The sequence below is a fragment of the Rhinopithecus roxellana genome, chromosome 3 (assembly GCF_007565055.1).
Source record: "Rhinopithecus roxellana isolate Shanxi Qingling chromosome 3, ASM756505v1, whole genome shotgun sequence".
In the NCBI taxonomy this organism is placed as follows: domain Eukaryota; kingdom Metazoa; phylum Chordata; class Mammalia; order Primates; family Cercopithecidae; genus Rhinopithecus; species Rhinopithecus roxellana.
Genome location: NC_044551.1, coordinates 31,093,453 through 31,119,282, shown reverse-complemented (window position 1 = coordinate 31,119,282; position 25,830 = coordinate 31,093,453). Strand labels below are relative to the sequence as shown.

General features: G+C 43.3%; 1 protein-coding gene across 1 annotated transcript; it reads left to right on the top strand.

Moving 5' to 3' along the window:
• HAVCR2 (hepatitis A virus cellular receptor 2) lies at positions 1-25,347 on the top strand. Its single transcript, XM_010363419.2, has 8 exons — positions 1-83; positions 3,912-4,236; positions 6,168-6,506; positions 8,373-8,456; positions 14,288-14,331; positions 17,769-17,895; positions 22,202-22,238; positions 23,890-25,347. Exons 2-8 carry the CDS (start codon positions 4,176-4,178, stop codon positions 24,080-24,082), a joined length of 885 nt encoding a protein of 294 aa, XP_010361721.2. The 5' UTR covers positions 1-83; positions 3,912-4,175; the 3' UTR covers positions 24,083-25,347.
• The last annotated feature ends 483 nt before the right edge of the window (positions 25,348-25,830 follow it).

Here is a 25,830-nt window from a genome sequence, read left to right as displayed (position 1 = left end):
CAAAGAAAAGAGGAATAATGTAAATGACCCCACAGGGAAACAGACAAACCCTGAATGTGGAGCATTTCACAGGACAAAACCTGGTTTGTATAACTGGTTTGTATAACCAATGGCAAGGGGGTGGAGGGAGACTGTCTTCGATTAAAAGAGACTTGAGAGACATAGCAAACAAATGCAATGCTGGGACTTGTTTTGGTCTGTATTTAAACAAACTGATTGAAAAAAGACATTTTTGCGATAATCAGCGAGATTTGGCTATAGGCTGAAGTACTAGGTGCTGCTAAGGCATCATTAAATTTGTTATGTGCGATAATGGTATGATTATATTAGCAGAAGGTCCATTTTTGTTTGTTGGTTTGTTTGTTTTGAGATGAAATTTTGCTCTTGTTGCCCAGGCTGAAGTGCAATGGCACAATCTTGGCTCACTGCAACCTCTGTCTCCCTGGTTCAACCGATTCTCCTGCCTCAGCCTCCCAAGTAGCTGGGATTACAGGCACCTACCACCATGCCTGACTAATTTTTTGTATTTTTAGTAGAGATGGGGTTTTACCATGTTGGCCAGGCTGGTCTTGAACTCCTGACCTTGGGTGATCCACCTGCCTCAGCCTCCCAAAGTGCTGGGATTACAGGAGTGAGCCACCACGTCCGGCCTCAGAATGCCCATTTTTTAAAAGGAAGATTGCACACTAAAGTACGTAAAGGTGAAATAACACAATGTCTGGGATTTGTTTAAAAATATTTCAGCAGACTTGGCGTGATGGCTCACACTTGTAATGCCAGCACTTTGGGAGGCTGAGGCAGGAGGATCCGTTGAGCCCAGGAGTTTGAGACCACCCTGGGTAACCTAGTGACAACCTTGTTTCTAAAAATAAATTAAAATAAATTTAAAAAATTTAAAGGGCCAGGTGTGGTGGCTCCTGCCTGTAATTAGCACTTTGGGATGCTGGGATGGGCGGATCACCTGAGGTCAGGAATTCGAGACCAGCCTGGCCAACATGGTAAAACCCTGTCTCTACTAAAAATATGAAAATTAACTGGGCATGGTGACAGGTGCCTGTAATCCCAGCTACTTGGGAGACTGAGGGGAGGCAGACGTTGCAGGAAGCTGAGATAGCACATTGCAATCCAGCCTGGGAGACAAGAGCGAAACTCCATCTCAAAAAATAATAATAATAAATAAAATAAAATAAATAGATACAATTATAAAAATTAATATTTCAGCAAATAAAATAACAATAGGAAACTGCAAGGTTCAAAAAAGGTATATGGTATTTTGTCTAAGAAAAGAGAGTATGAGAATATATATTTTATTTTCTTGGGTTTGCATTGGGAGTATACACAAGAAACTTATGAAAATGAAAACCTGGCCAGGTGCGGTGGCTCAAGCCTGTAATCCCAGCACTTTGGGAGGCTGAGGTGGGCAGATTGCTTGAGGTCAGGAGTTTGAGACCAGCCTGTCCAACATGGTGAAACCCCGTCTCTATTAAAAATACAGAAATTACCCGGGCATGGTGGCAGGTGCCTGTAATCTCAGCTACTCGGGAGACTGAGGCAGGAGAATCGCTTGAACTCGGGAGGCGCAGGTTGCAGTGAGCTGAGATCACGACACTGCACTCCAGCCTGGGTGATAGGGCAAGACTCTATCTCAAAAAAAAAAAAAAAGAAAAGAAAAGAAAATGAAAACCTATGGCATAGGTGGGAGAAATGGGAGTAAACATGGAAGAATGGGATCAAGGCTTCTTGAGCTTTTTATATTGCTTTAACTTTTTAACTATTTGAATGTATTATCTAAAGTTTTTAAGAAAATAAACAGGAAATAAAAGTTAAGTGAATATGAAAATGTTCAGAACCAGCTCTCTACACAAAGAAAAGAAGAAAGAGTTAAAGTAGATCTCTAGACCCCTTCATATCTAGACTTTAATGAACTAATAAATTGTTAATGTTTTATAAAGCTGGTCTCAGTAGCAATTCTAGAAATGAGCAGAAAACAAAGTAGTAAAAACAAAACATGGCTGGACACCATGGCTCATGCCTGTAATCCCAGCACTTTGGGAGACCGAGACAGGTGGATCCCCTGAGGTCAGGAGTTTGAAACCAGCCTGACCAATATGGTGAAACCCCATCTCTACTAAAAATACAAAAATTAGCCAGGCATGGTGGTGTGTGCCTTTAGTCCCAGCTACTTGGGAGGCTGAGACAGGAGAATTGCTTGAATCCAGGAGGCGGAGGTTGCAGTGAGCCAAGCAGGCGCCACTGTACTCCAGCCTGGGTGACAGAGCAAGACTCCGTCTCAAAACAAAAACAAAAACAAAACGAAACACAGAAACTGAGGACTGATGCTTTTAAGAGTCTTGACTAGTTCATGCTGCTGATAAACATAACCCCAGATTCCATGTTTAATCTATTCTACCTTACACTTGAATATGGGCATTTGTTGGTTATTAATTTAATGACAAACATTAAATTAATAAAACATAATTTATAGTGGAAAAAAATCTGACACTTAGGGGGCTTATGCTGTCATTCTAAATGACCAATCATGTGCCTTTTGGCAAATCAATTTTTTGAAGTCTTAGATTCCTTGTCTATAAAATAAGAAATTGGCCAGGCACGGTGGCTCACACCTGTAATCCCAGCACTTTGGGAGGCTGAGGCAGGTGGATCACCTGAGGTCGGGAGTTCAAGACCAGCCTGACCAACATGGAGAAACCCCATTTCTACCAAAAATACAAAATTAGCCAGGGTGGTGGCGCATGCCTGTAATCCCAGCTACTGGGGAGGCTAAGGCAGGAGAATCCCAGGTTTGAACCCGGGAGGTGGAGGTTGCAGTCAGCCGAGATCGTGCCACTGCACTCCAGTCTGGGCAAAAAGAGTGAAACTCCATCTCAAAATAAAGTAAAATAAAATGAGAAACTGATTATGATCTCTTGAGTAACTGCCACTCTGTGATGCTATGGGAAGTACACACATTGAAGAAGTTGCATATTTATATTAAATGCCATTTGTTTATATTGAACAAATTGGGTGTTTATACCAAATGCATTTAATGGCATAAATGTGAATGACAAAGAAACTCAAGTAGGCAAGACATAGAGGAAGGCCACTGACTTTTCAGAAACCACTCAGCCTGTGAGCTCACTTCCCTTCTATAAAAAAAAGCTTTCGCTTTTAAGGTGTCCAGATAAAGGTCACACTCCCAGAGCTGAGGCTGTGTGAGTCTGAGCTGTTACCTCAGTAATGGGAGTATGGCTGGAACTCAGCATTTTCTGATCATTCATGCCCAAAGCCTCTTGGATTAGGGGAGAGGGGGCACCTTGTATGCATGAGATGAAATAGGATACCAAGATCCCCTTAATTCCACTCAGAGTAGAGGAAAGGAAGTGTTGCCAAAAGGAACATGTTTTTTTCTAAATTGAAGAGTTGGAAGTTTGAAGGTCAAAGTCAGAATATTAGAACAGAGAGCCATGCATGTATTATCTAATACAATTTTCTCATTTTATAAATTATGTAAATGAGGAAACTGAGACCCAGCAAGGTTATAGGACCCACAACCTAATCTGTGTTAGAAGGATGAGAGTGAGGCTTATGCTGGGAGTTGCGACGGTCTGTAAATGTGAGGATAAGGAACATGCCATTCACCGTTGTGTTCCACCTCCTAGTCCAGTGCCTGGTGCAAAGTAGGGGCTTCATAAACATTAGTCACAGGCCTGATGGAGGGACTGATTTGAGTGAATGAATCCACGGATGATGCATCTGTACTTTGTCTTCCCTGCTAGTCAGATGGACTCATACATGCTCCATTTCAGGTTTATTTCATCTGGGATATTATATTAGAGGGTTCTCTTTATGTGCCATGACTAAGTAGCGTTTTCTTCCACTGAAGTATTGCTTCCTCTTTGTTGATGTCACAGGACAAACATCAGAACACTTACAGGATGTGTGTAGCATGGCATGACAGAGAACTTTGGTTTCCTTTAATGTGACTATAGACCTGGCAGTGTTATTATAAGAATCACTGGCAATCAGACACCCGGGTGTGCTGAGCTAGCACTCAGTGGGGGCGGCCACCGCTCATGTGATTGTGGAGAAGACAGCTGGAAGAAGTGCCCAGTCCATTTGGAGAGTTACAACTGTGCCTAACAGAGGTGTCCTCTGACTTTTCTTCTGCAAGCTCCATGTTTTCACATCTTCCCTTTGACTGTGTCCTGCTGCTGCTGCTGCTGCTGCTACTTACAAGTAAGTCTGGGCATGGATATTTACAATGAGACAATGGTGCTGTACAGAGGACAAGGAAGAGGTACAAGGATGGCCATTGTAATGTTGTTTGTAATAGGAAAAGCTTGGAAGCAACCTAAATGTCCATCAGTGAAGGAGTGGGTAAATAAATGTGATATAATCATGTTACAAACAGTGAGTCTGAGGAAACATACTGGTATAGAATGTCTCAAATTATAATGTTATTAAAGAAAAGAAAGGTGCAGAATAATGCATATATTAGGCTTCTATTTGTGTGTGTGCATTGTCGGGGAGCAGGAATATGTGGACATTTCTTAATGTATAGTCTCTAGGAAAAGGAACCAGGGAATGGTAAAGAGTTGGGAGAGTAAGGCATATTTTTCTTTTCTTTTCTTTCTTTTTTTTTTTTTTATTGAGACGGAGTCTCACGCTATTGCCCAGGCTGGAGTGCAGTGGTGGCATGATTTCGGCTCACTGCAATCTCCGCCTCCTGAGTTCAGGTGATTCTCCTGCCTTGGGCACCCGAGTAGCTGGGATCACAGGCGTGCACCATCACATCCGGCTAATGTTTTTAATTTTTAGTAGAGACAGGGTTTTACCATGTTGGCCAGGCTGGTCTCAAACTCCTGGCCTCAAGTAATCTGCCCATCTCGGCCTCCCAAAGTGCTGGGATTACAGGCGTGACCCACTGCACGCCTGGCCACTTTTTCATACACCTTTGATAGTGTTGGAATGTTTTTACTGTAGTTGAGTCATATGAAAACAAAAGGGAAATAAAAAATCAAAAGAAAATATATGATGAATGTTTTATCATATATAAAATATGTATAGGTTTTTTAAATGGAATTAACTTTGTCAGTTGAGGAAAATGATGAGACAAGTCTCAATCATTTTAGGAGATTTGTTTGCCAAAGTTAAGGAGGCACCTGGGAGACAGGTCTATGCCTTTCTCAGAAGATGATTTTGAGGGCTCCAAATTTAAAGGGGACAAGGCGGGATATTGAGAAGCACTCAGTTCTCACATTAAAAAAAAAGGGGGCAGAGGAAACATATGGGAATCTGCATTTTGCATTAGGTAACACAGACAAAATGGGGTAGGGTAACAATCAGATGCACATTTGTGTCTGGCCGGGGTGACCGCGCCAGTAAAGGTGAGCTATCAATCTGCATCGCACAGCTGAGCAGGAATTTCCTTGTAGGCAAAATATGGGGGAGGCGTGCAGCCTTTCATCCTGTAGCCATCTTATTCAGGAATCAAAAGGAGGAGGCAGGTTTCCGTGATCCGGTTCCGAGCTTGACTTTTCCCTTTGGCTAAATGAGTTTGGGGTCCCAAAATTTAATTTCTTTTCACAACTTTAAACCTTAAAACAACTCCATGAGTAGTTTCAAATACCCAAGATTCTTATTTAATCAAGAGTTTTTATTTACTGTGCCCTTGCTGCTTAAAAAGAGATGTATGTTAGGAGAGCCTCCCTTGGTTGATGAACAAACAAGTAGCCCAGATGGGTGGGCCATTTCCCGGCTGACCATGACCAATTTTTCTGATTGTCTGTTTCCATCAGCCCTGTTCTCCCGTGTTCACAGAATTGGGCCACAATTCTCTCCTAGGGCAGTGTTTCTGAAAGTGAGGTTCTGGGACCAGCCACTTCAGCCACATTGAGAACTTTTTAGAAATAAAAGTTCTCAGGCTCCACCACAGACCAACCAGTCAGGAATTCTAGCAGTTGAGCCCAGCAATCTGTGTTTTTGCAAAGCTTCCCAGTGATTCTGATGGCTTTCACATCTGAGAAGCATTGTCGCAGTAAATCATCCTCCAAACAGGACTGCAGCGGTGGCTTCCCCTTTATTCTGTAAGGCATTGCTTGCAGTTTTCCTGAAATGGAGTAACCTCACTCACTGCCTGAGTCTTGGCTCTCCTTCTCTCTATTCAGGGTCCTCAGAAGTGGAATACACAGCAGAGGTGGGTCAGAATGCCTATCTGCCCTGCTCCTACACTCCAGCCCCGCCAGGGAACCTCGTGCCCGTATGCTGGGGCAAAGGAGCCTGTCCTGTGTTTGACTGTGGCAACGTGGTGCTCAGGACTGACAAAGGGGGTGTGAATGATCGGACATCCAGCAGATACTGGCTAAAGGGGTATTTCCACAAAGGAGATGTGTCTCTGACCATAGAGGATGTGACTCTAGCAGACAGTGGGGTCTACTGCTGCCGGATCCAAATCCCAGGCATAATGAATGATGAAAAACATAACCTGAAGTTGGTCGTCAAACCAGGTGAGTGGACCGTTGCATGCCTTCTTTATGAATAAGATTTATCTGTGGATCATATTAAAGGCACTGATTGTTCTCACCTCTGACTTCCCCAATTATAGCCCCTGGAGGTGGGCCGCCAAGACCTAAAGTTTAACAGGCCCCATCAGTGATGCTCAGTGATATTTAACACCTTCCATCTGTTTTAAAACTCATGGGTATGCCCAGGTGCTGTGGCTTACACCTCTAATCCCAGCACTTTGGGAGGCTGAGGTGGGAGTTTCACAAGGTCAGGAATTCGGGACCAGCCTGGCCAACAGAGTGAAACCCTGTCTCTACTAAAAACACAAAAACGTAGCTGGGCATGGTGATGGGGGCCTGTAATTCTAGCTACTCGGGAGGCTGAAGCAGGAGAATCACTTGAACCTGGGAGTCGGAGGTTGCAGTCAGCTGAGATCTCGCCATTGCACTCCAGCCTGGGTGACAAGAATGAAACTCTGTCTCAAAAAAAAAAAAAAAAAAAGAAAACCCAAAACTCATGGGTGGAATGTATAGATGGGAAGAAAGACCTAGATCAGTGGTTAGAGCCCCTGACTCTCATTAGAATCACATAGAGAATTTTTAAACAACTACAGATGCCAGGTACAGTGGCTCATGCCTATAATCCCAACACTTTGAGAGGCTGAAGCAGGAGGATCACTTGAGGCCAGGAGTTTGAGACCAGCCTGGCCGATATAGTGTGACTACCCCTATCTCTTAAAAAGAAGAAGAAAAAAAAACCCACTACCAAAAACCAGAGAAATCAGCATCTCTGGAGGTAGATCCTAAGCATTAGCTTTTTACAGAGTCTTCCTCAGGTGATTTTACCCCGGGTACAGCCAGCATGATGAACTGCTGGGTTGTGCATGTATGCTGGGAGGTGAACAGGCTTAAGATTTCTATAACATGTACTTTGTGCCGGGATAGAGCTGAGTTTAAATCTAACTCTGCCTCTTACTAGCTATATAATCCTGAGCAAGTTATTGAAACGCTGTGACCTCCTCCTCTGTAAAATATGACAATAATACCTATCATGTGGGCCATTAGAAGGATTTTGTGTGATAATATTTTATGAAAAGCATTTCTAAGTTGGGCATCCCAAACCTGAAATGCACCAAAATCTGAAATGCTCCAAAATCCAAAACTTTTTGGACACTGACATGGCATTCAAAGGAAATGCTCATTGGAGCATAAGTATAGTGCGGATACTAAAAAATTTTTTAAAATGGCTGGGCGCGGTGGCTCATGCCTATAATCCCAGCAGTTTGGGAGGCCAAGGTGGGCAGATCATCTGAGGTCGGGAGTTTGAGACCAGCCTGACCAACATGGAGAAACCCTGTCTGTACTAAAAATACAAAATTAGCTGGGTATGGTGGCACATGCCTCTAATCCCAGCTACTCAGGAGGCTGAGGCAGGAGAATTGCTTGAATCCGGGAGGTGGAGGTTGCAGTGAGCCGAGATCGTGCCATTGCACTCCAACCTGGGTAACAAGAGCAAAACTCCATTAAAAAAAAAAAAAAAAGTCTAACAAAATTCAAAATCTGAAACATTTCTGATTTCAAGCATTTCAGATAAGAGGTCTTCAACCTGTAATTATGGCCATTTGCATGGCTGTTAGTTCCACTATTAATAATCAGAATGTCACAATGATGACTGCATGTTACCTTTGTCAAACATTTGAAGTGTGTGATACACTCTCAATGTAGGTATCTAGGCAGGTTTGGAAGCTGAGGCTGTATTTCTCTTTGTTAATGGTCTTTCGCATTTTTTTCCTGCTGCCCCTTCGATTCCCTGAAATAAGCTTTCTGCTGTCAGATAATTTTCATCCTTTTGTTGGTTTCTGACATTAGCCAAGGTCACCCCTGCACCAACTCTGCAGAGAGACTTTACTTCAGCCTTTCCAAGGATGCTTACCACCGGGGAACGTGGCCCAGGTAACTATGCATGGGGCAGAGGAGGGAGTCTTTAGCTGGCTCTGAATTCAGAGGATTTTGAATGTGGGAAAAAAGATGAGAAAACAGTGTGAGAGTGGAGGCATGGATGTCTCTGTGCACCTGAAATAGTGTTTGAGAAGAGGGAAGTGGTGGAGACACACCTGTGCTGGGAAAAAATGCTCTGGCTTAGGATTATTTTACTTAAATTTTAACTTTTAAAAAAAGTTAATAAACTTTATAGTCTTTAATTTTACTTAAATGTTAACTAAATTGGATGAAATGCTCATTACTTTGTCCACATTTTCGGACTGACCCTGGACTGGTGATGTTTCATCATGAACTGGTGCCAGTCTGTGTTTGGGAACTGACACATTGGATTAGGTGATTTCTAGGATGCCTTTTAGCTAGAATAAAGCCCATCAGCTTCCCTGGATTCCAACCTCAGAAGGAATAGTTAAATTCTTCATGTAATTCAGCAAGGATGTACTCAGGGTGCTCCAGATGAGAACATTGGGCAGAAAGTAGAAGTCAGGTAACATTGATCATGAAGGTTAATTTTAAGTCATTTCTTGTCAGTGTCCTGGTCTCTCCTAATCTCTCTGGAGCTCCATTTTTTTTTCTTCTGTAAAATGAGGTTAATAGGTGAGTCCTACCTCATAATGTCATAAATCTCATAAATCACACCTTATGGGCTTTAAATAAGAAAATGTCTAAAACGTTTAGCCCAATGTCTGACCACAATTTGTCCTCAGTATATGTTAGCTGTTGTCATTAATATTATAAGATCAGGAGGCAGAATGAGATTGTGGTTAAACTACTTCAGTGACAGGTGGAATGGGTTCTCATTTCAGCTATTCTTGCTAGCTCTGTGACCTCAGTCAAGTTGCTCAAATTCTCTGAAGCTCAGTTTGCTCATTTCTACAATGAGGGTAATTCCAGTGCCCATGTCATGAGGTTGTTGTAATGTATAAACATGATAATGTATGTAAAATGCTCAGGCTAGTACCTGGCCCATAGAAAGCACTCAACTGTTTATTATTACTATAGTTACTAGTTTTAGCTCTCCAAAGGTTCAGTCTTTGGTTAGTCTTTAGTGACTGGTAGCCAACATCTTTTATGCAATTAGAGAGGAAACTATAGTGGGGACAGATGATTATCCACATTGTGGGTTAATAAAGTCATACCAGATACTTATTATATGCTGTTGTTATATTTTAAAGAATCCTACAACCATAGTCCTAGAAGGGACTTCGAGGGCCATTTAGTCTCACTTTCTCATTCTGTGCTTCAGTACTTTTTTTTTTTTTTTTTTTTTAATTGAGACAGAGTCTCACTCTGTCGCCCAGACTGGAGTGCAGTGGTGCCATCTCGGCTCACTGCAAACTCCGCCTCCCGGGTTCATGCCATTCTCCTGCCTCAGCCTCCCGAGTAGCTGGGACTACAGGCACGCACCACCTGGCCCAGCTAATTTTTTATTTTTTTGTATTTTTAGTAGAGACAGGATTTCACCATGTTAGCCAGGATGGTCTCGGTCTCCTGACCTCGTTTTCCACCCACCTCGGCCTCCCAAAGTGCTGGGATTACAGGCGGGAGCCACCGCGCCTGGCCAGTACTTTTTACCAAATCACCACTGAGTGGGCATTTGCTGTAGACGGAGTTTACTCCCTGTCGAGGTGGTGCATTTCCTTATACTTGTCTCTACCACGGACAGAAGTCTTCTTTCCTTTAGTTTTTCTTTTTTCTTTTTCTTTTCTTTTCTTTTTTTTTTTTGTTTTTTTTTTTTTTTTTGAGAGGGAGTCTCACTTTCTCACCCAGGCTGGAGTGCAGTGGCATGATCTTGGCTCACTGCAAACTCCGCCTCCCGGGTTCAAGCAATTCTTCTGCCTCAGCCTACTGAGTAGCTGGGATTACAGATGCGCGCCACCAAGCCCAGCTAATTTTTGTATTTTTATTAGAGACGGGGTTTCACCATGGTGGCCATGCTGGTCTGAAATCCTGACCTCAGGTGATCCCTCTGCCTCAGTCTCCCAAAGTGCTGGGATTACAGGCTTGAGGCACCACGCCCAGCCTTCCCTTTAGTTTTTTCTTGTTAGTTCCTTCCCTCTAGGGCAACAAAAATGGGAATATAGGCACAATACCTCGAATCTCTGAGCTTCTCAAGGGCCTGACTGAGAAAAAATATTGAAACAACCAAAAGTATGTCAGTAGCTCCAAAATAGGAAAATAAAATAAAAAATTGAAATTTATGGATATGTAATGGCTTGTCTATAATATGTAACATTATGTAAATTGGCTGCTGGCAAACCAACTCAAAATGTGGGATGTGGGAGCATTTAATATAAAAATGGGGCTGGGCACAATGGCTCACACCTGTTATCCCAGCACTATGGGAGGCCAAGGTGGGCAGATAACTGGAGCTCAGGGTTCGAGACCAGCCTGGGCAACATGGCAAAACCCCATCTCTACTAAGAATACAAAAAATTAGGCTGAGTGCAGTGGCTCACACCTGTAATCCCAGCACTATGGGGGGCCAAGGCAGACAGATCACCTGAGGTCAGGAGTTCGAGACCAGCCTGGCCAACATGGTGAAAACCCCATCTCTACTGAAAATACAAAAATTAGCTGGACATGGTGGTGCATGCCTATAATTCCAGGTACTCAGAAGGCTGAGGCAGAAGAATCATCTGAGCCTGGGAGCAGTGAGCTGAGATCTCACCACTGTCCTGAAGCCTGGAAAATTGAGCAAGAGTCCATCTCAAAGGAAAAAAAAAAAAAAAAAAAAAAAAGCCAGGCATGGTGGCATGGGTCTGTAGTCCCAGCTACTTGAGGGGGCTGAGGCAGGAATATTGTTTGAACTCAGGAGGTTGAGGATTCACTGAGCCAAGTTGGTGCCACTGTACTCCAAGCCTGGGCAACAGAGCAAGACCCTTTCTCAGAAAAAAAAAAAAAAAATGGAGTAGAGCCTTTAAAAGTAAGAGATCCAAGGGCCTGGAATTTGAACACAGAACAAATGCAACTTCTCTTCTACCTGAAGGAGGAAGGACTGGGTCACAGGTGAGTCCTCAGCTCTAGAGTAGATCTGCTTTAAATCCTAGCTTTCCCAATTAATAGCTGTGTGATCTTGGGCAAAGTGGCTCTCTCAGACTCAGTATCGTCATCTGAAAAATGGGGAAAATAGTAGTACCTACTTATTGTGGTTGAGGATTAAATGAGATTGTATGTATACGGTGCTAAGCACCATGTCTGGCACCTAATAAGTGCCGAATAGATGGTAACTACTAAATTTATACACTATTAAGGCCATCACATCTCACCTTCACTGCTACCTGTCCCCTGAGGCAAATCTTGGGTTCTCCAGAAAGAACATTGCCACTCCCTTCAACTGTCCCATCCATCTTGGTTGGTGGCCAAATCTGTGTGAAAAAATGCTATAATGACACAACAGTGCTTGATTTTACTGATCATTTTCATAGCAAAATGAAGTTTAAAAAGAAGTTATTTTTACCATTTTTATCAAGAAAAATAATTATAGGGAGGCTGAAACTGGATTTACAGTTGAAAATCTTATGTGCACTTAAGATTCATGTTTACTTAGCAGTTGAACTGATGAAGTTTTTTTTTTTTTTTGAGAAGTAGTCTTACTCTGTCACCAGGCTGGAGTGCGATGGCGTGATCTTGGCTCACTGCAACCTCCACCTCCTGGGTTCCAGCAATTCCACTGCCTCAACCTCCTGAGTAGCTGGGACTATAGGCGTACACCACCACGCCCGGCTAATTTTTTGTATTTTAGTAGAGACGGGGTTTCACCATGTTGGCCAGGGTGGTTTCAATCTCCTAACCTCATAATCTGCCTGCCTTGGCCTCCCAAAGTGCTGGGATTACAGGCATGAGCCACTGCGCCCGGCCTGTGTTTTTTATACTTTAAATTTTTTTTCTGGTAATTAGCGCAAAAGTAAGTGGAACATAATCTTTATTTTCTTCAATAATTTTAGGCTGAGGCCATGCCTTTTATAATATTTAAACTATAGTTTGTTAAACCAGCATTTAGTCAAACCCTTTATACACATTAAAGGGTTCCGACTTTAAGGCTTCCAGAAGGTGACTGTGACATTTAAGAAGTTTCGACATCTCTGACTCAGCCATAAAAATGAGTAAGCACGCTTAGTTTCCCAAAAGCTGGCAAGGTACTTATTTTTAGAATTCAGCGTTCATGAGGTCAGGGCCTGTGCCCCTCTTGTTCCCTGCTTTGTCTCCTGTGCCTAGAGTAAGGGTGTAGTGCATATTCATGGAATGGACCTGCAGATGAAATAAACGAATGAACAGGAAGGAAAGATGGTGAGTAGGTGGCCGGGCAATGTGACCCTCTTCATAATGACAGCACTGAGGTAAAGGCTGGTGAAGGCAGTATCATTAAGAATGTGCATTTAAAGCTATGCAGACTTAAATTGGAAGGCCATTTTGTCATTTGCTAAGTTGTGTGACCTTGGGTTAGTCACTTCACTTCCCTGATTTTCAGTTTCTTCATCTGTGTAATGGGACTAACAGTCTCTACTTTAGTAGAGTAGTTCTAAAGTAAGTGCTTCTAAGTATCTCTAAAATGAGCTCCTTCACTGAAGGAGTTTAGCACAAGGCCTGGTTCCTATTACACTGTGGCCACAGTGATTATTTTCATTTGTAGGCAACCCTGTCTCCCTTCTCATGAGTAAATGCAAAACTTATTTAAGAAAATGAAGGCTGGGCACAGCACGGTAGCTCACGCCTGTAATCCCAGCACTTTGGGAGGCCAAGACAGGCAGATCACTTGAGGTCAGGAGTTCGAGACCAGTCTGGTCAACATGGTGAAACCCCGTCTCTACTAAAAATACAAAAATTAGCTGGGTGTGGTGGTGCATCCCTGTAGTCCCAGCTACTCGGGAGGCTGAGGCAGGAGAATCGCTTGAACTTGGGAGGCAGAGGTTGCAGTGAGCCGAGATCATGCTACTGTACTCCAGCCTGGGTGACAGAGTGAGACTCTGTCTCGCCAAAAGAAAAAAAAGAAAAAGAAAATGGAGGCTGCAGTGAGCTGAGATTGTGCCACTGCACTCCAGCCTGGGCAATAGAGTGAGACTCAGTCTCAAAAAAAAGGAAGTGAATTTTTGTCGTCTTTAAAAATCTAATTAGAATATAATGCCTGAGGCCAAGCCTGGTGGTTCACACCTGTAATCCCAGCACTTTGGGAGGCTGAGGTGGGCAGATCACCTGAGGTCAGGAGTTCACAACCAGCCTGGCCAACATGGTCTTGTCTCTACTTAAAATACAAAAATTAGCTGGGCATGGTAGTGCATGCATGTAGTCCCAGCTACTTGCGAGGCTGAGGGATTAGAATTGCTTTAACCAGGGAGGCAGAAGTTGCAATGAACTGAGATCATGTCACTGCACTCCAGCCTGGGTGACAGAGTGAAACTCTGTCTCTAAAAAAAAAATAAATAAATAATGCCTGAGTGTTATCAATATTGCTGGATTTTTGTAGAACTCATTAGGGTCTTGTGAAAAAAAAAAAACAAAAACAAAGCACATATTGAAGTAGGACTTCTTGGCAGAATTCTCTATTTCATAAAATAGTAGGGTTCATTGTCTAGATGAAAAAATATGGCCATCCTAAAGTTGATTCCTGGGTGTTCAGTAAATTTTGTTGGTCTCTCCATTAATTATTGTGACAAGTATGGAGTAGAATTCATTTCAAATAGGATTATAGGCATCATTAAGATTTTTTAAAAACTTAAATAAAAGAAAACGTTCTTAACTATTCTATTGGCTATTTTTCCTCTTTCTCTTTCTCTCTCTTTTTATAGCAGAGACACAGACACTGGGGAGCCTCCCTGATATAAATCTGACAGTAAGTAACTTTTTTTGTGAGCCGTGTTGTGCTCAACTTGGATGGGAAAAGTATGGCTCTAGACTTCCTTCATGCCCACCTTGTCCTTGAGGTAAAAAGCCTGAAGTTCCCTTAGCTTCAGATTCCTCGGCTGTAACACGTTGACGTTCTAACCTCATAGCCCTGTTGTAATGAAGGACTGAGGTGATGCGGGTAAAGTGCCTGGCATATAGTAAGAGCTTGAAAAGCACGAAGAAGGAACATTAGCATTTTGTCCCTCGTATTCTTCAGTTTCACAGCTGTCTACCCTGTGGAAGGTTCAGAGATTCTTCATCTCCCTAGAGTACCATTCTTCTTGCTTCCATCACAACCCTAATGGGAAAGAGTATTGAAATTTACCTCTTTATATATGACAAGACACCAATCAGGAATATTCAAAGCCATAAATTGTTTTTTTTTTTTTTTTTTTTTTTTTTTTTGAGACAGAGTTTCGCTCTTGTTGCCCAGGCTGGAGTGCAATGGTGTGATCTTGGCTCACCTCAACCTCTGCCTCCTGGGTTCAAGCGATTCCCCTGCCTCAACCTTCCGAGTAGCTGGGATTATAGGATATGCGCCACCACACCCGGCTAATTTTGTATTTTTATTTTAATGATTTTTTTGAGATGGAGTTTCGCTCCTGTTGCTCAGGCTGGAGTACAATGGTGCGATCTCAGCTCACTGCAACCTCCACCTCCCAGGTTCAAGCGATTCTCCTGCTTAAGCCTCCTGAGTAGCTGGAATTACAGGCGCCCACCACCACACCCAGCTAATTTTTGTATTTTTAGTAGAGACGGGGTTTCACCACTTTGGGCAGGCTGGTCTTGAACTCCTGACCTCAGGTGATCTGCCCTCCTCGGCCTCCCAAAGTGGTGGGATTACAGGCATGAGCCATGGCGCCCAGCCAATTTTCTGTATTTAACTATAAATAAAACCATACCTTAATTAACCTCAATTTTACTGTCCCTACTACCTTCTTAGAATAAAAGAAAAACTGGCCGGGTGCAGTGGCTCACGCGGTAATCCCAGCACTTTGGGAGACCGAGGATGGTGGATCACCTGAGGTCAGGAGTTTGAGACCAGCCTGGCCAACATGGTGAAACCCCATCTCTACTAAAAATACAAAAAATTAGCCAGGTGTGGTGGTATGTGCCTGTGTACTACTGGCTACTTGGGAGGCTGAGGCAGGAGAATCATTTGAACCCAGGAGGTAGAGGTTGCAGTGAGCTGAGGTCGCGCCACTGCACACCAGCCTGGGCAACAAGAGTGAAACTCAGTCATGAAAGAAAAACCACTAGAAAGCAAACTTGCAGCAATGACTTAAAAATTATTTGAGGAGGCCGGGCACAGTAATTTACACCTGTAATCCCAGCACTTTAGGAGGCCCAGGTGGAAGGATTGCTTGAGACCAGGAGTTTGAGACCAGCCTGGGCCACATAGTGACACTCTGTCTCTACAAAAAATATTTTTTAAAAACTGGCCAGGCATGGTGCCACATACCTGTAGTTCCAGCTACTTGGGAGGCTGAGGCAGGAGGATCGCTTGAGCCCAGGAGGTTGAGGCTATGATGAGCAATGAGCTGTGATCATGCCACTGCACTCCATCCTAGGTGACAGGGTAAGACCTTGTCTCAAAAAAAAAAAAAAAAAAAAAAAAAAAAAAAAAAAAAAAAAAAAAAAAAATTACTTGAGGACATATCCAGGAGTCCACATTTATTTGACTCAGTTTCTTGCTCGTGTATTCACAACTGATGCTCAGCATCTTGTATTTGCTCCTTCTCTCTTTGCAATCAAACAGTGCTTTTTAAGGACCTGTATGTGCCCACAATGCTTAATGCACAATATCTTACATATAGGACTCCTGTTATTGTAGGAGTAATGTGTATTGAATCAATGTGTAAATGTATGTAGAATAAATGGAAGATTTAACTTCCTTAAATTCATTGCTCTAAAAGTGTTTATAATTGTTTTGTGTGTGTGTGTGTTTATGTGTTTTGTATAAATGGGGTCTCAATATGTTGCCCAGGCTGCTCCCTAACTCCTGGCCTCAAGTGATCCTCACATCTCAGCTTCCCAAAGTGCTAGGATTATAGGTGTGGGCCTGGCCTATAATTATTGTTTGTTTGTTTGTTTGTTTGTTTGTTTTTTGAGGTGGAGTTTTGCTTTTGTTGCCCAGGCTGGAGTGCAATGGTGCGATCTTGGCTGCAACCTCCACCTCCCAGGTTCAAGCAAATCTCCTGCCTCAGCCTCCCTAGTAGCTGGGATTACAGGCACCCACCACCACACCTGGCTAATTTTTGTATTTTTAGTAGAGATAGGGTTTCACCATGTTGGCCAGCCTGGTCTTGAGCTCCTGACCTCTTGATCTGCCCGCCTTGGCCTCCCAAAGTGCTGAGATTACAGGCGTGAGCTACCACGCCCGGCCTAATCATAGTTTTTAAAGAGAAAAAGAGAGAACATAGACTGAAATTTTAGAAACAGGATTTATTTTGTGTGACTCTCAGTTATCAGAAAATCAAGTTAACTAGAGCAATAGCAATAATGACTACCACTGATTGAACATTTGTTATGTACCAGGCCCTGTAATAAGCATTTTATATTTTCTGTCACTTAATTTTCCTGATAACTCTACAGGGTTACTCAGCCCTTAGTGGCAGAGCTGGGATTTGTTTTTTTGTTTTTTGTTTTTTTGAGATGGAGTCTTGCTCTGTTGCCTAGGCTGGCATGCAGGGGCATGATCTCAACTCTCTCCAATCTCCGCCTCCTGGGTTTAAGCGATTCTCCTGCCTCAGCCTCCCCAGTGGCTAGGATTACAGGCATGTGTCACCATGCCTGGCTAAGTTTTGTATTTTTAGTAGAGACTGGATTTCACCATGTTGTCCAGTCTGGTCTCAAACTCCTGATGTCAGGTGATCCGCCTGCCTTGGCCTCCCAAAGTGCTGGGATTACAGACGTGAGCCACTGTGCCCGGCCTCAGAACTGGGATTTGAATGCAGGACCATCTGTCTGTAAAGTCTTGGCTATTGAATCACTGTCTTTTCGTGAAAAATAGAGGTTTCACAGCAAGACACCAAATGTAAACTACTCTGAAACTCTCTGGGGGAATCTTAGGGGGTCTTGAACCAACAAGACTCCACTCTAAAACCAATTTTTGCAGGGGCAGGGGAAGGGTCTTAAGAGCTCCTTCTCCACCCACAGCACAGAAGGGCACATTTTGTTTCCTTCCTAACTCCAAAGGTTAAGCGAGTCTCTTTCTTGGGTTGGCTTAAGTGTTGGCTACAAGGTGACAGATGAAAGGTGATTTCAAGGACTCTGCCATCCTGTGATGTTGTAAAAGGGATGGTCCAATTCACAAATCATGAGACTGAGTACACAAGCGATTTCTAGCTATTTTCTGCTTAAATCCTGTTTGTGTTTGCATAGCAAATATCCACATTGACCAATGAGTTACGGGACTCTGGAGCAACCATCAGAACAGTCATCTACATCACAGCAGGGATCTCTGCTGGGCTGGCTCTGGCTCTTATCTTTGGCGCTTTAATTTTCAAATGTAAGTGTTTTTGTTTCTCTCTCCTTCTGATAACAAATTTTTAAATGCGAACCAGTAAAACCTAGATAGAAATGCAAATTCATGTTTATACCCAAAGGTGATTAGACTAAATACCCTTTTGTCCATCCAAATCCTAACAATAATGGCCAATTTTAATTTAATATTTATTGTGTGCCAGGCAGGCACTGCGTTAAATGTTTTACATACATTTTATCATCGTTACTGTCTGATGAGGTAAGGAACAGTGCCATCCCATTTTACAGTGGAGGGAAGTCGAGCTTAGAGTAAGCTGCCTTCCCAAGGTTTCAACATCAGTACCTGGCAGAACCGAATTCAAATCCAGGCAGGCTGATTCCAGTAAACCAATTTCTTTACTTCATGAATATGCTAGGTTTATTAGGAAACACAGCAGCAAAAAACACTCCCTTCTGTGCACTTTTCTGTTACTGGTTTCTCAGGCATACCTCTTTGGGAGTAGATTGCAAGTCCGTTTAACACTGGGTCATGGTTGGGGTTACAGAATGTTTCCCTCCATCATGGTACTTAGCACATAGCTTTTCCTAAGTTACTTGTCCTTAAACAACAACAACAATAAAAACAGGCCCTGCGTGGTGGCTCACGCCTGTAATCCCAGCACTTTGGGAGACTGAGGCAGGTGGATCATTTGAGGACAGGAGTTCGAGACCAGCTTGGCCAACATGGTGAGACCCCATCTCTACCAAAAATACGAAATTAGCCGGGTGTGGTAGCGCATGCCTGTAATCCCACCTACTGGGGAGGCTGAGGCAGGGGAATCACTTGAACCTGGCAGGTAGAGGTTGTAGTGAGCTCAGATCATGCCACTGCATGCCAGCCTGGGCAACAGAGTGAGATTCTGTCTTAAAAAAAAATAGTAATAAAATATAAATAAATAAGCAAATAAATAAATAAATACAATGGCCGGGTGCAGTGACTCATGCCCGTAATTTCAACACTTTCGGAGCCTGAGGTGAGAGGATCAGTTGAACCCAGGTGTTTGAGACCAAGATCAGCATGGGCAGCAAAGCAGGTTGCTGCCTGTACAAAGTAATAATAATAATAATGAGGTGAGCATGGTGGCACACACCTGTAGTCCCATTTACTCAGGAGGCTGAGGTGGGAGGATCACTTGAGCCCAGGAGGCTGCAGTGAGCTGTGATTGCATCTTTGCAGTCCAGCCTGGGCCACAGAGTGAGACAGTCTCCAAAAAAAAAAAAAAAAAGTGTGTTCAAGTTGATGAATTTTGATGAAGAATTACAGTAGGAAGCCATCGCCACAATCAAGATCTAAATAATACTTGAATTACCCCCAAAACCTCGCACACTTTTCTTTCTTTCTTTTTTTTTTTTTTTTTTTTGAGATGGAGGGTGGAGTGCAGTGGTGCGATCTCAGCTCATTGCAACCTCCGCCTCCCAGGTTTAAGTGTTTCTCCTGACTCAGCTTCCAGAGTAGCTGCGACAACAGGTGTGTACCACCAGGCCCCAGAGTGTAATACAACATAGCAGCCTTTCTTACTAATACGCAAACAGGGACTGTCTGTGCGGAGTGAGCAATCACCTCAGACTGGCTTAAGACTAAAGGGTGTTTCTAAGATATGTGAGACTTCTAGAGCTAAAACTGGAACAGTCCAAGAAAAACAGGGATGAGTTGGTCACCCCACTAACTGTGGACTGAAGCTGCTAAGTGCTTTACATGCATTAAATTCTCGTAACTACCCTATGTTTCTAATGGAGAATCAGCATGCTAAAAGGTTAGGTCACTTGCCTGCATTACACAGTTAATTGATAGATATAGGATTTGAAACCAGGACTGTCCTGCTCCTCACCATTATGGGTTCTGCCACTCTCGTCGCCCAGGCTGGAGTGTAATGGTGCAATCTTGACTCACTGCAACCTCCACCTCCCAGGTTCAAGTGATTCTTCCACCTCAGCCTCCTGAGTAGCTGGAATTTCAGGCATGCACCACCACGCCTGGCTAATTTTGTATTTTTAGTAGACGGGAGTTTCACCATGTTGGCCAAGCTGGTCGCAAACTCTTGACCTCAGGTGACCCACCCACTTTGGCCTCCCAAAGTGCTGGGATTATAGGCGTGAGCCACCGTTCCCAGCCTGATACCTTTATCTTTATTATAGTCAACGTTTTAAGTTGATCACTCATTCTAGAAAGTCTTCCTTCTCTTGGCTTCTGAAATGACATTCTCCTATTTGATCCATTGCTTTTCAGTTCTTCTGCGTGATCTTTAGATGTTGAGATTCCTTAGGGCTGGGTATGGTGGTGGACACCTATAGTCCCAGCTACTCAGGAGCCTGAAGCAGGAGAATCACTTGAGCCCAGGAGTTTGAGGCTGTGAACTAGGATCTTGCTGTTGCATTCCAGCCTGGGTGACACAGGGAGACTCTGTCTCAAAGAAAAACAACAATAAAAGATTCCTGCAGTCTTCCTCCAACATATCTAAAGTATTTTCATTATTCTGCATCTCTTTTGGCCATTACCTTACTCCAAGGCATCATTATCTCTACTTAATTTATCTTCTCATTTCTTTATTCCTCCTTCTAATCCAATATTAAAACCCAAATCAATATCTGAGCACAATGGCTCATGCCTATAATCCTAAGACTTTGGGAGGCCAAGAGAGGAGAGTCACTTGAGGCCAGGAGTTTGAGACTAGCCTGGGCAACATATTGAGATTCACCCAGGCTGCAGTGCAGTGGTGCGATCCCGGCTCACTGCAACCTCTACCTCCCGAGTTCAAGTGACCCTCCTGCCTCTGCCTCCAAGTAGCTTGGACCACAGGCATGTGCCAGCACATCTGGCTAGTTTTTGTATTTTTAGTAGAGATCTAGTTTTTGTATTTTTAGTAGAGAATAGGTTTCGCCATGTTGCCCAGGCTGGTCTCGAACTCCCAAGCTCAAGAAATCTGCCTGCCTTGCCTCCCAAAGTGTTAGGATCATAGGCGTGAGCCACTGCATCTAGCCCAAAAACATTTTAAAAATTATCCAGCTGTGGTGGTGTGCACCTATATTGTAGCTATTCAGAAGCTGAGATGGGTAGATCCCTTGAGCCCAGGAGTTCAAAGTTGCAATCGGATATGATCTTGCCACTGCATTCCAGCCTGGCCAATAAAGCATGACCCTGTCTCCAAAAAAAAAAAAAAAAAAAAAGAAAAAGAAAAATTTCCAGTCTCAAATATTTGAAACTGCATCCCCAGAAGACACTTTGAAAGAGATCATGAAAGACCTTGATCCAGAGGTACCCAGTAAGCCACACCTGAATTCCTGACCCACAACATGGAAATTATGAGATAACGAAGTTGTTTTCAGCGGCTAAAAGAAACCTAAAACAAATAAGGATCACATCTCTGCCCTTCAAGGAAATCTAAGGTTTCCTACAGGTCTTAGAATCAAATACAGATTCCTGATTATGGCTGGAAAGGTCTTGTTAGACCTAGCCCCAGCCTACCTTTCAGACCTTATCTTGGGCCCCTCCCTTAGTCCAGCCATGTTTTCAGTTTCAGGCACTCAGCAAGATCTTTACTGAGGGTTCTCTCATCCTGGAATGCTCCTTCTGGCTCTCTACTTGGCTGACTCATTTCAGAAGTGAGCTTAAAGGTCATCTCTGAGGGTCCTTCCCTGACCACCCTCTCTATTATCTGTTTCAATATGATGTTGGCTTCCTTTATAATACATCATAATTTGAAATTATTTTTTTTCCTATTTACTGTTTCCTTTTATTTTTGAGATGGAGTTTCGCTCTTGTTGCCCAGGCTGGAGTGCAATGGCGCAATCTTGGCTCACTGCAACCTCCGCCTCCCGGATTCATGCGATTCTCTTGCCTCAGCCTCCCGAGTAGCTGGGATTGCAGGCATGGGCCACCACACCCGGCTAATTTTGTATTTTTAGTAGAGACGGGGCTTCTCCATGTCAGGCTGGTCTTGGGTCTGGGGTACTGTTTTCTTTTATTTCTTTGGTCTCCCACAGGAGAACATAAGCTTCATGAAATTATGGCTCACAATTCACTTTTACGTTCCTGTGTTCCTCGTGCCAAGCAAACTGTCAGACACATAGTAGAGGCCTCATAATTGTTAAATAAGAAAAATGCATCTTTATTATTATTTTCTAGTCAGTCCATATAATTATCTAAGGCACACATTGAGAGTTTCATTTAACTCAATCTAAGGTGAGACCAGATTTCCCTAAACAATGCATGCCTCCAGTGAGCCTATTTGATTTCTTGTCTCATTTATTTTATGAAGGCATTTTTATTGACTTTTCTTTCCCCCTTTATCTAGGGTATTCTCATAGCAAAGAGAAGACACAGAATTTAAGGTAAGAATAATGGAATGGGGTTGGGGAAAGATGAGAATCTTGGCAGTCCCTACTCTTAACATGTCTGATCTTTACTCTGAGAAGTCCTGTCCTGGGGCTTTGAGATCTGAGTTTATACTTCCTTTTTCCTCTAGGTCTAGTTTTATGAAGAGAAAATGTAACATACTGCTGTGTTTACTTCCTGATACCTTTAGCTTCTTTAGTTCTAAAGTTAAGGTACAGAATTAATCTCCCTAATAATACAACATGCTTGTTCATCTTGATATTAATGGTTTTTCCAACGAACTGAAACATCAACGGATTGAGCTCCTATTATATCCAGGGTCTGGGCTGAACTTTGGCATTAGAGAAGTGAGCAAGACACCCAGTATCTGTTCTCAGCATTTCTGTAAACCAGCCCAGGCATTTTCAACTTTGGTTTCCTATTAGAATCACCTGAGCACCGAAGTGTACTAGTGCAGGGCCAACCCCAGAGCAACTGAGTCAGAATCTCTGGGGATGAAGCCTAAGCATAGGTAATGTTCTGAAAGCTCTCCAGGTGATTCTAGTGAACAGTCAGGGCTAAGAACTGCTAATCTATTAAAGACTCCTGTCTTAACCTTCATTCCTGATCATGCACACACACACATCCCTTTCAAATAGGTATGGCTTACGTAACTTACTAGATTTTAGACTTTTAGTGATGTTTGGCACATGAATGGGATGCAATATATTTGGATTACAAAAATGACTCTGGGCCAGGTGCTGTGGCTTACGACTATAAGCCCAGGACTTTGGGAGGCTGAGGTGGGAGGATCACATGAGCCCAGGAGTTCGAGACCAGCCTGGGCAACATAATGAGACCTCTTCTTTACAAAATATAGGAAAATTAGGTGGAAGGATTGCTGGAGCACAGGAGATGAAGGCTGCAATGAGCCATGATTGTGCCACTGTACTCCCACTTGGGTGACAGAGAAAGACCCAGCATCAAATAAAACAAAACAAAAACTTCTGAACATTGAATGCTATCTAAAGCATTAATAATTTTTTTTTTTTTTTTTTTGAGACAGGGTCTTGCTGTGTCACCTAGGCTGGAGTGTAGTAGCGCAATCTCTGCTTACTGTAACCTCTGCCTCCTGGGTTCAAGTGATTCTCTGCATCAGCCTCCCAAGTGGCTGGGATTACAGGTGCACGCCACCACGCTGGCTAATTTTTTGTATCTTTAGTAGAGGTGGGGTTTCACCATGTTGGCCAGGCTGGTCTCGAACTCCTGACCTCGTGATCCACCCACCTCAGCCTCCCAAAGTGCTAGGATTACAGGCGTGAGCCATGGTGCCCGGCCCATTTTTTAAAAAATCTAAATGTGTACATAATTGCAGACATCTTGACACTTCACCTAAACTTCAGCCTGCAACTCCTAGAAATAAAGATATTCTCTTAGCTATCACAATGCTATTGTTATACCTAAGAAAATTAAAATTAATGGAAATTTTCTCAATTGTTTCCCCATAGTATTTTATTGCTGTTTCTTGGCTTTTCCCCTTGTTCAGCATCTGATCAAAGATCATGCACTGTATTTAGTTGCCGTCTCTTTGGGAAAGCCTATTCTCTTAATTCGATTCCGTGTTACCTGGGAAATGCTTAACTCAGCTTCAACACTTGATTTCCGCAGCCTCATCTCTTTGGCCAACATCCCTCCCTCAGGATTGGCAAATGCAGTAGCAGAGGGAATTCGCTCAGAAGAAAACATCTATACCATTGAGGAGGACGTATATGAAGTGGAGGAACCCAATGAGTATTACTGCTATGTCAGCAGCGGGCAACAACCCTCACAACCTTTGGGTTGTCGCTTTGCAATGCCATAGATCCAACCACCTTATTTTTGAGCTTTGTACTGTCTTTTTCAGAAACTATGGGCTGTGTCAGCTGACTGGTTTTGGAGGTTCTGTCCACTGCCATGGAGCAGAGTTTTCCCATTTTCGGAAGATAATGACTCACATGGGAATTGAACTGGGACTTTCCCTGAACTTAAACAGGCATGTCATTGCCTCTGTATTTAAACCAACAGAGTTACCCAACCCAGAGACTGTTAATCATGGATGTTAGAGCTCAAACGGGCTTTTATATGCACTAGGAATTCTTGACGTGGGATCTCTGGAGCTCCAGGAAATTTGGGCACATCTTATGTCCATGAAACTTCAGATAAACTAGGGAAAGCTGGGTGCTGGGGTGAATGCATAACTTTTTTGGCACAGAAAGTCTAAAGGGGCCACTGATTTTCAAAGAGATCTGTGATCCTTTTTTTTTTTTTTTTTGATACGGAGTCTCGCTGTGTTGCCCAGGCTGGAGTGCAATGGCACAATCTCGGCTCACTGCAACCTCCACCTCCTGGGTTCAAGCGATTCTGCTGCCTCAGCCTCCCCAGTAGTTGGGATTACAGACATGCACTACCACACCCAACTAATTTTTTGTATTTTTAGTAGAGACAGGGTTTCACCGTGTTGGACAGGCTGGTCTCGAATTTCTGACCTCGTGATCCACCTGCCTCAGCTTCCCAAAGCACTGGGATTACAGGCGTGAGCCACTGCATCCGGCCAGTGATCCTTAAAAGATTAAGAGATGACTGGACCAGGTCTACCTTGATCTTGAAGATTCCCTCAGAATGTTGAGGTTTAGGCTTCTTTGAGCACTAACTGTCCAACTGTCAGTGCCAGTGCACAGCCCTTCTTTTGCCTCCCTTATGAAGACTGCCCTGCAGGGCTGAGATGTGGCAGGAGCTCCCGGGGAAAAAGGAAGTGCATTCAATTAGTGTGTATTGCCAAGTTTTACTTGTTGTGCTCTTGAAAGAAAATATCTCTGACCAACTTCTGTATTCGTGGACCAAACTGAAGCTATATTTTTCGCAGAAGAAGAAGCAGTGACTGGGACACAAATTCTGTTGTCTGGTGGAAAGAAGGCAAAGGCCTTCAGCAATCTATACTGCCAGCGCCGGGTCCTTTGATAGAGAGTAGTCCTTAAACTTAAATTTCAAAGTGGTAAAGGCTTGGTCTGTCTTGTTTATTGTTGCCCCCAGTGCCTGGCACAATTGTGACACACAATTGGAACTTACTAAAAAAATTTTTTTACTGTTTTTTGTTTGTTTGTTTGTTTTTTGAGATAGAACCTCACTCTGTCGTCCAGGCTGGAGTGCAGTGGAATGATCTTCACTCACTGCAGCCTTGATCTCCTGGGTACACTTCATCCTTCTGCCTCAGCCTCCCCAGGAGCTGGGACTATAGCCATGCACCACCACGCCAGGCTAATTTGCACAGTTTTAGAAGAGACAAGGTTTCACCATGTTGGCTAGGCTGGTCTCAAATTCCTGGGCTCAAGCGATCCCCCCTGCCTCAACTTCCCAAAGGGCTGAGATTTTAGGCGTGAGCCACCATGCCTGGCCTAAATATTTCTGGAGCAAAAATATTAAATAATCAGAAAAGTAACTTTCTGGAAGACTTCCATTAGAGTGCTCAGACAGAGTGTGACTCTGCAAGTTCACTTCTTAGAGAACTCACAAATACTGGAAGCTTCCATATTCACTCTTTGTTTGTTTTGAGACAGAGTCTCACTCTGTTGC

Bases quoted from the DNA above. Each gene is read 5' to 3' on its own strand.
- HAVCR2 (XM_010363419.2), top strand. From the start codon at position 4,176: ATGTTTTCACATCTTCCCTTTGACTGTGTCCTGCTGCTGCTGCTGCTG. The intron at 8,457-14,287 runs GTAACTATGCAT...CTCTTTTTATAG, and splicing joins CACCGGGGAACGTGGCCCAG to CAGAGACACAGACACTGGGG. The intron at 17,896-22,201 runs GTAAGTGTTTTT...CCCTTTATCTAG, and splicing joins TGGCGCTTTAATTTTCAAAT to GGTATTCTCATAGCAAAGAG.